General features: G+C 40.8%; 2 protein-coding genes across 5 annotated transcripts in view; both read left to right on the forward strand.

The window, feature by feature from the left end:
* Positions 1-381: 381 nt before the first annotated feature.
* myoz1b (myozenin 1b) lies at positions 382-11,175 on the forward strand. Of its 2 annotated transcripts, none has more exons than XM_067576622.1 (6): positions 382-553; positions 3,256-3,342; positions 7,851-8,017; positions 8,101-8,170; positions 8,263-8,449; positions 10,557-11,175. In XM_067576622.1, the coding sequence occupies exons 2-6, from the start codon at positions 3,258-3,260 to the stop codon at positions 10,789-10,791; spliced, it is 744 nt and encodes a 247-aa protein (XP_067432723.1). In that variant the 5' UTR covers positions 382-553; positions 3,256-3,257; the 3' UTR covers positions 10,792-11,175. The 2 variants fall into 2 exon arrangements, with proteins under 2 accessions (XP_067432723.1, XP_067432724.1); XM_067576623.1 differs by having other exon boundaries at positions 8,104-8,170.
* A 1,795-nt stretch (positions 11,176-12,970) lies between these two features.
* Positions 12,971-14,710, forward strand: part of usp54b (ubiquitin specific peptidase 54b) — a 57,361-nt gene continuing 55,621 nt past the window's right edge. The window contains exon 1 of one of the 3 annotated variants that reach the window (XR_010924824.1): positions 12,971-13,360. The gene's annotated coding sequence lies outside the window, so the exon portion shown is untranslated. Of the gene's footprint in view, positions 13,361-13,622; positions 14,503-14,710 lie in introns of those variants that run through there. The other 2 variants (XM_067576034.1, XM_067576035.1) reach the window with 2 other exon arrangements.

Below are 14,710 nucleotides of genomic sequence, written 5' to 3' on the forward strand. Positions count from 1 at the left end.
AAATCTCACATATGATTGTATTAGAATTTTTTAAATAATCGCATTTCTGTTTCATTTTGTGGTAGATATTGTGTTATCTGTTTTTTGTCTGTAAGTCATTGTTATTGCTGTCTATCTTGGCCTGGATGCTCATGAAAAAGAGGTTTTTAATCTCAATTAGATTTTCCTGGTTAAAAAAAAGGTTTAAATAAAGAATAAAAATGAAAATATGATTGTCTCACAAAGAAACTTGATATATAAATAAAATAAATGTATCATTATTTTATTATTTTCAAATATCTTACCAACTTCTTAACTCGAAACACCACACCCACCTCCCACTATACCCCCTACTCATATCACCCCACCCCCCTTCCCACCCTCCAGGCCCGGTCCACTGGAGCAGCCCTGCTGATAGGGTTTCACTCTCTCCGGGGGCGAAGAGGAGGGCAGGCAGTACAATACAAGCTTGGGAACACAAATTTACTTGGGAATCTATATTCCTCTTCTTCCACGCACACCTATTCTGGGACCTTCTGGGACCTGTGTCTTCCTGTGGATACCTAGGTCTTAGGTAAGAGAAATGAATGTGTGTGACAACAGCGATACAACTCAGTCACACAAAGAAATCTCTCTCCTACATGCCTTGAGTGTTTGGGGATTATCTGGTGCTGATGGTAACTGAGTTGCTAAATAATTCTGTCCAAGGAGATATTTAGAGTCAAATTCATTTGATTCCAGCGGTCAGCAGATTTTGGCATGGCCCTGCAGGAGAAACCCATCTGTGGCCTGAGGAGGCTTCTGCATCTACATGAATAAATGTTCGAAGGAATAAGGAGCAGATGCTCAACAGTATATTACAGAATGGACAGTGTATTTAGCTAAAATGTGCACTTCTTGCTCAAGACAGGCTTTAAAATCATATCATATTTAATGTAGTTTGACATTTATATTGCTGACACACAGCTTTTTGCTAATTTAAATATCAGTTAAACAACTATGAATGATGAAAGCCAGCTGGTGGATGATTTTCTTCTTTCTTGCAACTTCTTCTTCTTCCAGAAGCTCTTACCTAACACTGTGGTGGGTGAGGAATGTGGCCCGCTGCAGTAGAGTTTTTAGTCCGCGAGCAGGGTGCTTGGGGATGGATGTATGTGTGTATTTGGGAATGTGCTGACTGATGCCCTTCCTCCCCAGCTGTCTCCTAGAGATTTATCTGGGAGCTAAAACAGGCTGGTCATGGGGGACAGGAGCGCCTCTTCGTTCAGAGAGGTGGTAACAGGACCCAGGCCGTCGCACTGCTCCTGTAGTCGGCATCAGCAGCACTTTCCCTCCATCTTGCCTTTCCTAGAACATCCAAAAACACCTGTAATCCCCAGTCTTTAATCTATAACCACCGACTCACATTAATCATAAGAGAAAAGCTATTTGAGTGTGTGTGTGTGCTTGCCTGTGTTCATTTGTATGTATGTCCTGTACTGATGACAGTCCCACTCACCACGGTGCTATAGAACATGGGTTCATAAAAATAGCTCACACAGGACTGAATCCCAGGCTAGGAAATGAGCTTCAATTACAGCGGATGAAAAGCAATTACATTAACTGTCTCCCTGTAGACGGGCCCTCCAGCTTTTTCTCTTGTACTGGGACTCACCTCCAGCCTTACATAATTGCTTTCGACCTGTGCAATAGACAGCGACATACTGCCACCCCCCATCTGAGTGTTAGTCGAGAGAGACACGAGCTGCCACTGGGAATTAGTGTCCTTAAGGGCATGCAGGGGCATATACACTATGTTTAAAGAGTGCTTAACTTAATTAGGGAACCTAGCAAGGTTTCTGCTGGAGCTTGCTAAAATTTGGAACCTGATGTGCAGCTTCATCATAAACAAATTGGAAATCTCTGTAGACTTTCTCATACTATAGATATACTATACATAAGTTTAACACTTTTGTTGTATCACATTTCACTGCCAGTCTTGTTGCTAATTCTGTCATGCTCTCTGCTGGACGCCTGACAAACCAAATACCATTGAGCGTTTGGGAAATAATTCTTAATATTTGTTTGTTTCTTATAGTATAAGATTAATTCAAACCAAATCTATTTATTGAGGAAATAATTGTCAAGTCAGGTCAGTTTATTTACAGTGTAGAGCACATTTTAAGAGAAACATTGAACAAAGTGCTTTTTAGAAACATTAAAATTACAATTAAAAAATGCTCAAAATGAAAATAAATAGATAAGTGTAATTAACAGACTAAAAGTAATCATGTTTTCTTGATAGTAATATGGTTGCAGTGAGTAAACTAATTTTATATGATATGATTTAAATGTCCCACAGCAGTTTGTCCCTTTTAATTTAGTGGCTGAGAATGTATTTTAATTTATAATTTGACGCAAGCTGGTGTATTCATTGGTGCTTAGGGTATTAAAACATTTGAAACAGCTGTACGGTGAAGCTGCTTTCTGCAGTTTCAGACCCAAATTCACATAACAGCAACCTGGATGCTTTTAAGCAAAAGACAAAGTGTGCTAGAATCAATTATTATTATAAGTCCAGTGATGATTTATTTTGTACATGTCTGCTCAATTTTTAAACCTGCATTAATACATTTTTTGGCCACTTGGCAGTAAACACAACACTGACGTATGATATTACCACCTTGAAAACTTGTTAAAGCAAATCCGTTAGCAAACAGTTTCCTATTGACGCCTCCAGCAGGCACAGAGCCACCTGATGAATGTAATTCCAATATTCAAATATTAGTGGCTTGTTAGTTGCAAAATGCTCCACTATGTTCATCAGGTAGTACAGAAGCCTGCTGGAGCTGGAAAATTAATGAGAACTGAACCAAACAGTAGAATCGTGGACCGTAACCCCCCCCCCCCCGCCGAAAGATGAGAGCTGCAGAGTTTGATGATAAGTCTCTTTGAGTGACATCTTTCATATTAAACACAGTCATTTGATCCGTCACTATAAAAATATTGACGAATGCAGCTTTAAATTTTAAAATCTAAATACATTTTAAGTTTAGTTAACTTTTTAAAACTTTCCTTTAAGTCTTGAGTTCCTGACCATCAAAGTTCTTTAGTTGTTTGACAAAAAGTTCTTATAGTAACTCAAGGATGGAGTTTCTCAGCAGCAAACTCAATCCAATAATGTAGACCGTTAGCTTTGGTTAAAAACTCAGGAAAAAGCAAGTGGACTGGACTCTTTTTGGACTGTATTTTTCTAACCAAACAATTAGAGTAATCATTTCTCTTTTCTGTCCTTAGCCATGCCTCTGACAACTCCTGCCCCTCCTAACAAGAGGAAGAAGGCCAACAAGATCATCACTGACCTGTCCAACGTCAGCCAGAATGGTAAGACACACACACAATCACACACATGTGTAATGAACACACATTCACACACAAAATTGTAAACAGGAGACATTTTGCCGGTCCTCTTCATCCTCATTCCTTGAAGACCTTTCTTTATCTCCCATGTGATCTGATTATCCAGTCCAGTAAATGTCAAATCCAATTGTAAGTTTCGCTCTGCGGTGTCTGCTATCTGCACAGTCTGTGTGTAAATCGAACTGCGTGGGTGTAAATCGTTGCATGTGGTCTTATGATATTACAATTAAATAAAGAGACACACACACACTTGTTCCAAGCAGTAACACAATATCTAACATGCATGTGGCATCTCCTGGAGGGATGTGGGTCATTATCAGATGGCAGAGCAGCTACAAATCTGTCACCATTAGATGCAACACAAAATACCAGACGGTGATTCTCCTCCTGCTATATTTGTTAGAGGCTGTGTGTATGCAGTGACTGAACTGGAATCGATGCAACTTGTAAAAACATGTCTAATAGTTCACGTCTTGGCCTTAAAATCCACAACCGCAGAATTTATTTACATGGTTTATTTGAGCAACATCTTGGTTTATTTGCTGTGGTGTATTTCAGCCTCATTTATTCCAAAAAACACTCCCTTTGCACCACAGATTTTACCCACCAGACCCACCAGACAGAGAGTGTTAAATGCATTTCCCTTTGCCAGACTCTCCAGTGGGTCCATCTGTTCAAACGCTTGCTGTGCAGTTGGATATTGTTCAAACTAACAGAACTTATGTCTGAATTTTATAGTGGAGATCCCAACGTTCCCAAAAACACCAAAATCAGGCTGAGTTTTGGGAAAATGTATACCTCTGCTATTTCCATTATGAGTTGGTCTTGTCATAATAGTAAATAGTAAAGTATAGTAAAGTAAAAAATTACATTTACTCAACTATTGTAAAGTACTTAAGTGCAATTTTAAGGTATTTATTTTGTACATTACGTGAGGTATTAAACTTTTTTACTCCATTACATTTATTTAACATCTATCATTAGTAGTTGCTTTTCAGATTCAGTTTTTACATATGAAACATGCTATGAATTTATAAAACAATGAATTGTTCTATATTAAACTAGCAAAGAGTATATGACGCAGTTAAAAAGCGCTACCTCAACCGGCTGCAAAATAAAAAATCAGCTTAGTAATTAATGTGTAAATAATCAAATCTGATATATAATAATCAAACAATCTACAATACTCAGTTTTTCTGCAAAAAGATAATTTTTACATTTGATAAGTACAATATTCTGTTAACACTAAGATTTTGAATGAGGGACTTTTACTTGCAATGATGTACATTTACATTATATGTAAATTACTCTTATATTACTTTTACTCAAGTTAAGAATTTGGATACTTCTTTCACTGCTGACCATATTGCAGAAAGGTTTTTTTTTTAACTTTAAAGGAACTTCAAATTAAAGGTTCCTTATGAAAAAAATGCTTGTTCACAAACATGAAGGCGTTCTGAAGGCATCGTTGCACAAGTTCCACACATAAAATAAGTTGCAAAAAATTGTTGACTAACCATTCAGAAACGTCCCGCTGCATTCGCAATGTTTGAACTTCTGCAGGAGCCTCCCCTCTTTGTCAGGGTCATTCTGGATCAAATGTATGATTGAACTCCTGCGTTTCTGTTAGCAGCCATGTTGGTTATTTTCATGGGGGGGTAAACTCTCAACCATGGTATCAGGTCCGGAGTGGGGGGTGAGCAGCAGCAGCTCATTTTCATTTAAAGCTACAGACACAGAAACCGAGGGGTATAGAAGCATGTGAGAATGCATAATCTGAATGGTATTTTCAGCAAACAACTTCAAAGATATGTTTTAAAGACCTCAGAGACCTATTTTAACTTGTTGAAAAGGAGTCTAATATGTGACCTTTAAAGGAGATAATATGTTGTGTTTACTATCAGAGTAGACATTTACTTATAAGAAAATGTGTAAAATTGCTTTTAAACACCAACTTTAATAAAATATTTTCACTGTTGATATCCTGACAGCACAGTTAAAGCTTTTCTCTGCATGTTTATATCAGTCATTCAACAATCTGCTGATGTCTTTTCCAATTTTATGTCTTTTCCTGTTTTTTCCACCCGTCCTTCTGCTGTCACATCTGCAGCCACATCTGTATCTTTCCACCAGTTTGTTTTCAGTCAGTCATTCAGGAGCTTATCCTGCTTATCCCTTATTTTGCTCCAGTTAATGCCCACTCATCTCTCCATCATCCCGGCCACTGTGTCACTCTCGCTGTTTGTCCCCTGCCTCTGTCAGTCTGTGTGTATGTTGTCCGTCTGTCCGCCCTCTTGCCTCTGTCAGTCTGTCCAATTTCCTCCCAGTCAGCAGCCGGCTCCAGTTTCACATTCTTCTGAATTAACACTCTAATCAATATCCCCATGGGAGAGTTCGCTCTGCTCAGCAGCCTCAATTATTCTCTTTCTCTCTCTCTCTCTCACACACACACACACACTCACTTAACACACACCCACTTGCACAAGTCTGATTTATGAGGTACTGCTAACAGCTCTCCGCAGCATTGCAATGCCAACTCCCCGCTTTATAGATGTGTTCGTGCGAGTCTGTGTGTGTGTGTGTGTGAGTGTATGTTGGTTTATGGCTGGACTCCAGGTGTTATGAGTGATATCAGAGTGTATGTGGTGGATGAGAAGAGTGTTTTATGAGGAGCTCTGTGGAGCAGTAAAATCCATCAGATCTCTCCATCACAGAGAGAGAGGAGGAGAGAGAGAGAGAGAGAGAGAGAGAGAGAGAGAGAGAGAGAGAGAGAGAGAGAGTATTATAAGGATTTCCCTCCATAAACAGTTCCACCAGAAAACCTGCAGTGACAATCCCCAGTGGCCTTTTCTTCCATATTGCTTTGGCCTAGTAACCCCTACAACTCCCCTGGTTTTACAGACACTTATCCTCTAGCAGTGCACAACAGGTTTCAACTCTAATTCATTTAAACAAGGATGGTATGAAGCCAGAGGATAAAAATACGCCTTTTACAGCCTCAAACATCCTTCATTCAATATCAGACATGTAGTGGAAGGTAAACCCACCCTTTAATTTGCAAAATGGGTTTAGTTGAAAAAAACCAGAAAACACTCAGAAGTTGTATAACTCCTCCAAGTCTGCACAATCCTCCAAGCTGCTATTTTAATAACAAAAGATACTTTGGAATTGCAGAGTGATAATTAACTGTGAGTCAGGTTTATGTGTAGGTGCAGGAGTTTAGAAAGTAGAGAAAATGTTTTAAAAATATCCAATCTGATAATGTTAACAAATAACACATATTATTTACCTGCTATAAGTTAATATATATGTCATAAGCTAATATATGCATCTAAAATATAATATGTAAAATTATTTTTATTGATTTGATTTTATTCTCTTTATTCATTTCCTAGTGTTCCCACTGCTGCTGTTTTCTGAGTGTTGCCGCACAAAATTTCAATGTATTGCGTACAATGACAATAAAATGTCTAATGTGCTTTAAAGGAATAATTCAACATTTTAAGATTTACTCTTGTTGGCTTTCTTGCTGAGATTAAGATGAGAAGATCAATATCAGTCTCATATCTGTCCATTCAAATATGAAGCTGGAGTCAGGTGATGGTTAGCTTAGCTTAGCATAAACCCCAATAAAAACATAATTTGTTGTCTGTTTTTTGTCCACAAGATATAACGTGTTAATAAGTAAGCTTTAAAGGTGCTGGGAGGCCTTACAGAGCCAGACTAGCTATTTCCACCTGTTTCAAGTCTTTACACTAAGCTAAGCTGACCAGCAGCTGGCAGTGGCTTCATATTTAAACATGAGGGTGGTATCACTTTTCTCGTCTGACTCTCGTCAAGACAGCAAATACACGCATCTCCCAAAATGTTTGTTATGTCTATTACCTTCAAGTATTCTTGGATTTTCACCAAAAAGTCGTCACTCATTTCTCAGCCCGTGTCTGAATTTCCCACCAAATTGTTATTAAAATCTAAAATCTAAAATCTTTTTTTAACATATCCTGCTAATAATAAATAGATAATCAGACTGAATTAAAAACATGCCTCCTTGGTTGAGGTAATAAATTAACATCTGGAATTCTTGCATCAAATGCAATATTTTTTAAGTTTAGTGCTCATCTTTAAAGGCAATGTGATTTAATTCATATAGCACTTTAAATTTTTGAAATACAGCTGCCTTTATTAGATATTAGTGGTACTTGAACCAGGGATGGTGGGATACATGTTGCATGGTTTCTATGTGGATAGAGGATCTTATTGCAAACAGCCCTCTAATACAACTTAATTATAAAAAAATCTGGTCAAAAATCTGTTCAGTAGACACTTCATATCCAAGGAATCTTACACCAACGTATCATCACATTTTTTTCTCAGTATGCGTGAACGAAGATAATTTCTGCACACACCCATCTGTTCTTCCATATTCAGTCAATTCATTTTTTCCTCCTCCTCTTCCTCTTCCTTCCTCTCAGATGATGAGTCAGACCCCGAGGCCTCCGAGTTCGACCTGGGCACCAAGATCAAGACGCCCAAGGATGTGATGCTGGAGGAGCTCTCCCTGCTCACGAACAAGGGCTCCAAGATGTTCAGGATGAGGCAGCAGAGAGTTGAGAAGTTCATCGTGACCAACGAGAACATGGTGAGTCATGACGAGAAAGGGTGTGTGTGTTTTATGTATGTGTGTGTGCTGATCAGCCTGTATCTTCCTCTTTTTTCTTCCAGCAGAACCTCGAGAATCTGCTGATGTGCCCTCCCCCTGTTCCACCAAAGCCTGAGATGCCAAAGGAAGAAGGTCGGTGTGCAGAGACGCACTTTGTATATTTTCTGACAATTTTCCAGTCGTTTAACTTTGTATTTCGTCCCCTCTGCCCCTGTGTCTCTCAGTGGTGGAGGAGACAGTGGATGAGGAGGCAGAGAGGGAGAAGAGGAGGAAGGAGTATGTACGCACCTATGTATCGCCATGGGAACGGGCCATGAAGGGCAACCAGGAGCTGACAGCCACCATGAAGGCCAGCATGCCAGGACCTATCTATGCGCATGTAGATATGCCCCACTACAAGAGCTTCAACAGGTACACACACACACACACACACACACACAGAAAAAAAATGAATGCAGCTGCATCTTATTTATCTTATTTATGCACAAACACGCACAGAAGAGAGGTATTAACAATAACTTGACTTGACATAATCTGTCGGTGATTTCTGTGATTAAATGATTATTTGGTCTATAAAATGTCAGAAAGTATTGAAAGAATTTCTCTGTGAACAATAAATTATCTAGCTTTGTATTAAAAGTTTTCAACCTGCCACTGGGCACATTATCTTGACACTAGTGGAGTGACATTAGCTACTGTAGAACATCATTCTCAATAATTACTGCTCTTAGTGAAATAGTTCAGGGAACGAGTGAAATTGCCTCTCTGGAAGACTGTTTGATTTGTCTTAAAGGGACACAACTTATATGAAGTTGGGGGACTTGTGAGACACAGATTTTAAAAAGAAACAGTCAAAATCAATGCAGCAAAGGTCAAGATATTCTGACCTTTAGTCCCTAGAATGAGTCAAGAAAAAAGCTCCCAAACCCTGTGTCTGTAATGCCCATGGATAGGCACACTGGATTGTCTAAATTTGCATGTGGTAGTCATAATCTGGCAATTTATGTACTATGTTCCAACACCCTGAGCTTAATGTTTGATAGGAGATCAATGTAATGACTATCATTATGTATTAGTTTGTCCTATCTTGATGATAAGAGAAAGTATAGATAGTTAAGGTAAGTTACATGATAAAATAGGAGTCATCCAAGCACTATTAAATTTGAAAAATGATTAACTGCCAAAATAATAATGGCTACTTTTAAGTTATTACTGAATATTTACTACAGTTTTTCTTGTTTTTTTATTTGTATATTTGTTTTTTTTATGTATGTATCATGTTCTTCTCTATGTATTGCATTTGGCTCATTATTGGGCAAAGTTTTAAAAGTTTTTGCTGCAGCACCAGTTTCTCTAACCCACTCCCATAGAGCCCACATCACTATGACAACCAGCTGTTTGCTGTTTCATCAGCGGTACAAAGCTGCCTCCTTCTTGGCTGTGTTTCCATGGCTTTACTCAGCAGCAGCTACAGACCATGCACGCCACAGCACTGACATTTAGAAATGAACACACCTATACTACTCAGGCAACATTTTGATCCAGTTGTAATTATCTTAATCTTATTTGAACCCTTGATCTCCGTGCGCTATAGTGCTGTTAATGGTTGTTGTGGACTCCGGTAAGAGCAGCTGTATCCTTCGTAATTACTAATGGGTCTAAATAAGCAATAAACAACTAGCAAACTATGATTAACAGGGAATTCATTTAAGTATTTGAGCAAACAAGAGTCTGTCAGGTTCTGTCCTACATGGTAATTTGTAATCAGTCATATTAAAAGAGTGTGTTGCTGTTTTAAAGGGGACATATTAGGCAGTTTCCATTTTGCATTTTAAAGTCTATATCTTGAGTCTGGGGCTCAACTGGAATATTTGCATGATGTACAGTTCAAAAAACTTCTTATTCATCTTGTACTGACCATTTAAGCATCCCCTCACTTCAGCCTCTGTCTGAAACAGGCCGTTTTAGCGCCTGTCTGTTTAAGGACCCCCTCTCGATGAGCCCACTCTCTTCTAATTGGCCAGCTCTTGGAAACTGCATCACATGGGAGACTACGTCAACAAACCATGAAACAAACTGTAGTTGTAGGAACTCACTACTTTTTCTCATTTTCTACTCCAAATGTCAACTTCTCACATATATACTATGTACATGATCGAGCTGGAATCTGATCCAAAATATGGGAATGGACAAAGCAAAAAACACATGGAACAACCTTAGCAACAAAGGCCGGGATAAAACACTGCAAATGAGGCATTCAGAGCAGTTATAGCCCTGGTTTTTGACTTGCAGGCAGCATTTCTACATATGTTAACCTCAAATTTTGGAACATTAAACATGTTTAACATACATATCCGACATCATATAAATAACATCAAAACCAGAAAAAGTATAATATGTCCCCTTTAGTAAAATTTGAAAAGTGAAACCTGTTGTGCTGCAATGCACAGCCCCAGAGATGCTCCTCACGATGGTGATGATGACGATGCTCCCTGTTCTTTCCCTCTTTCCTCTCCAGGACAGCGTTGCCCTTCGGTGGCTTCGAAAAGGGGTCCAAGATGCTGACCTTCGAGATCCCAGACATCAGCCTTGCCCCCGAGGAACCTGAGCCCCTGCCTCCCCTACAGGCCGACATCCGCTCACGCCCCTCGTTCAACCGCACGCCCATCGGCTGGGTCTGCAGCGAGGACAACTCAAACATCCACATGGACCTGGACAACATCCCCTTTGACGGAGAGACAGATGACCTGTGAACACACATGCAGACACACACATATTTAAGTACATGCACTGGAACTCATAAACATACAATACACCCTCGCATGAGAGCATAAGTACAACACATACACTGACAGCACAAGCACTGCTACATCTGCTGATTCTCATATGAAAATGTGTTGAAATGTACTTTAATTGCATGGAAATGAAATTGACTAAAAATGTCTTGATGAAAAAGGACAAATGATCTCCCCTGGTCTCCTTTGTGCTTTCTTACCTTTTCATCCCCGACTATGAATGAGTCTTACTATGATTTTGCATACTGTGTGCTAATATGAGACCTGTATGAATAGAAATAGATAAAGCACTCTGCACTCTTAAAACAATGTATTTATGCAATAAAGTTCCCCTTTACAGAATGTGTGATTTCTTCTCATGTAGCACTGCACTGTGCTAGTCCAGGAGACCCTCTATTATACACTCACCGAGCGCTTTATTAGGAAAACCTGTGCAATCTAATGCAATCCACTACAACAGCTCTGCCATGAATTCTCAGAAACAGGTTCACTGCCAAGTAGGTTTGCACATACAAGGAATTCGCCTTGGTGTTGTGGTGCATAATTCAAAGTGTAAACAGTATATGCAGTGTGCAAAAGATGATGATGATGATGATGATAATAATAATAATAATAATAATAATAATAATAATAATAATAATAATAATTATAATAATAATAATAATAAAGTGCTTGGTTAGTGTATGGGGTCTGTACAATATCACATCATAAAAAAACCATTTAAGTACTTTTGACGAAATGATGTAATTTTAAGGTTCGCTCATGAGCTTTTTTCCAGAGCTTTCTACTGCATCTTGTGGCCATCGACAGCTGATGGAATTTGCTCAGGTGTCATCATGTTTGATGCCAAAGACCATCCTGGAAATGTGACCTAAGTTGGTCCACTTAGCCATCTCCATGACCACTGAGCAAACTGTGCTGATGGAGATGGTGAGATGTAGTTGAAAGCCCTGGAAAAAGCTAGTAAGTGGACCTTGACTGAAGATGTAAAGCTATTATTTTCTAGCTCAAGCACATGAATCTTGTAAAGATTGCAGCTCTCTGTGTCAAAGATGACCAAAGAACCAAACAAGCGCTATAAGTGAACTAAGCAGTTCTTCAGAGCATCAAAGCCACCAAGAGGCCTGTAAACAAGCTAATTACAATCTTTCTTTCTTTCTTGTCATTATTTTAGTGTTTTTATGAGCAAGGAAATGTAGTAGACAGATTGTTTCTGGGGTTAATTTGTTGTCTTTGTTTCAGGGATTTAAGTTAAAGTTCATATGGCACATTTGCATATCTCAGTTAATTTTTAAATTCTATAATTAGGGTGTCCTGGTGACCTTTAAGACTGTTTTTAAGACTTTTCTTTATTCAACAATGACCCCTCAAGGAGTTATACGTACTGTAGTTACACGTAAAAATGCTTAAGACACATAGCATGCAAAGTTTCCGGTTTGTTTTCAGCTGGGAACCTTTGTAGCATGTCATCAGAGTCTCTTTCTCCCTGTGTTTACTGTCTCTATACTGTTGACCTATCAAATAAAGGCCAAAAAATGCCATAAAAATCTTTTTTTAAATGCAAAAATTAGCGGTCACGCAGTAGTTATCAGAATTAAAAGCCCTCTATGCGGCTTTGTTATGTTACTATTTTAGTATGCTCTACCACATTTCTAACGCCACTTTCTTCCATTAAAGTGGTATTAAAAACATCTCAACACTGGGAGGGCAGGTGTGGAAAAACTCTGCCTTGAGCCCCAAACGTTCCTGAGCGGTGAAGATGAAACCATCATCAATGAAAGATGCGGACTAAAACATTTCACAACAACAACAAAAAAAAAAAACATGCTTCTGAACATGCACCTAAAAAGTTTGAGTTGTTCTTGAAAGCAAGTTCTTGTTCGTGTCTCTTGCACACCATCGGTGACAAACTCAACAACGTCCCCATGACCTCTCACCTGCTCTATGAATAGTCAGCGTGTTCAGGCTGTGACTAAACTGGTGCTGGCGGGTCTCCAATAAGAGCAATTATACAGATGTCCTCTGCATGTTGCTGACAGCAGGTTACATGTGACAAACTGAGACTGAGTGTGTGTGTGTGTGTGAGAGAGAGAGAGACAGAGAGAGAGAGAGAAGAGAGAGTGGAAGAGATAGAAAGGGAAAATGGAAGAGATGCATGTGTGTGTGTGTGTGTGTGTGTTCGTGTGTGTTTCCCTGGACCTTCACTGACAAACAGGTAAAGCCACACGACTCAGCCATGGGATGACATCATCACCATCCTCTCTCACTCTTTCCGCCTCGCGCCCAGAAGGCGGCGGCATCGGGTTGAGCAAAGCGGGCCGCCTGACAAAACCGCTACGTCACACAAGTGGTGGAGCGGAGAGCTGCGACCATGGCACGGTATCGCGAGAGCGGCGTGCCGCGACCGCAGCGCTGGATGGCGCTGGTGGGGGCTGGATGCGCCCACGGCTCGCCCTCTCCTCTCTCCCGTTAAAATCACACGGTAGTACACGCGATCGGACGGAGACTGGCGGCGACAGCACCCGGGGTGAGTAAAAAAACCTGCACACTGGGCACTGCATGGGATCCATCACCGCTCGAGGGACCCGGAGTGGGGGGGCGGGGGGTGGGGGGGGGACGCGCATGTGACAACACCGGACAGAGTACACCATCAGCATGTGTGTGTGTGTGTGTGATTATTGTGGGAGGGGGGCGGGGGGGCAGTCAACGTGTCGGCCAGATGTGGTCCTCTCCAGATGTGTTCTCGTGACAGTCTCTGAGGATAGCTGTCATCATCTTCTCCATCATCATCATCATCATCATCATCATCATTATCATCTCCATCGTTATCATCATTACTATCATCACCAGCACGAGCCCGGGATTGATGCTCGTGCTGCTCTTTCTCTTTCTGTTGCTCTGCATCTTGTCAGGTTCAGTCTGTTATCAGGTGGTCTTGGGTCAGTAGCCTAAGTCTTCTTCTACGCAGCTATATGGACGACAGCATCCCCCCCCCCCCCTCTTCAAGTTCAACCCGGTTGAATCACAGTTGGGGTTCGTGTCTCTCAGTTACAGGTGTTATTGTTCAGGCCGTCCCGTCTACATACCGTAACTGCGCGCGTGGCTTCTGTGCTGCCCCGTGCTGCGTGATTTGGGGTTGCGCGGGTTGCGGTGTTTGGTGGACTGTGTGGACTTGTTGATGAATGGCCCAGAGACCGCACAGCCTTTTTACCGAGGCGGATTCACGCTCCACTGTCATCGCTCCCGGGGGGCCGATATTGATTTAACGTTGCGGTTTCGATCCGCGTGATTGATGACTTTGGCCCCTCACCGGGCACGCGTCACCGCCGGCCTGTACCGTCACATCAGCGTTGGTGACACAGCTCTTGCTGCCTCAGGCGCGCGCACACACACGTGAATACATAGCCTACAAAATGGGGAAAACAGGAAACTGGCCAGCCCCTCATTTTCCTAGTCCACATCATTAAGCGGGCACGCACTTTTGTTTTGTGGGCACGTGTGAGGACGTTACTTTTTTACAGTGACTCTTGGAGGCTTATCCTAACCTTAACCATGGCTGTCACGTGCCCAAACTCAAACACAACCATATTAACTGAAGCCTAAATCTAACAGAGATCTTAAGTGAACAGTTTACCTTGCGTGGAGCAGCTTTCTGTCCCTACATGGATCGTGAGTCCCCACAATACAACACCACACACACACACACACAAACACACACACACAGCTACAGTAGCACACCTTCACCCTCCCAACTGAGCTGAAATGTCGCCTTGACATTTAAGTTGGACTTACCTTCAGTTTTAGTTTTTGGAGATGAGGCAATATCTGCTTTGTATTCTTTTTCTGTAGTTTCCATACTGTGGTTAAAGGTGTCAGG

This window comes from Thunnus thynnus, chromosome 20 (genome assembly GCF_963924715.1).
Source record: "Thunnus thynnus chromosome 20, fThuThy2.1, whole genome shotgun sequence".
NCBI classification, from domain to species: Eukaryota; Metazoa; Chordata; class Actinopteri; order Scombriformes; family Scombridae; genus Thunnus; species Thunnus thynnus.

Coding starts and splice junctions, on each gene's coding strand:
- myoz1b (XM_067576622.1), top strand. CDS start 3,258: ATGCCTCTGACAACTCCTGCCCCTCCTAACAAGAGGAAGAAGGCCAAC. Junction 3,343..7,850: donor GTCCAACGTCAGCCAGAATG/GTAAGACACACA, acceptor CCTTCCTCTCAG/ATGATGAGTCAGACCCCGAG. Junction 8,171..8,262: donor TGAGATGCCAAAGGAAGAAG/GTCGGTGTGCAG, acceptor TGTGTCTCTCAG/TGGTGGAGGAGACAGTGGAT.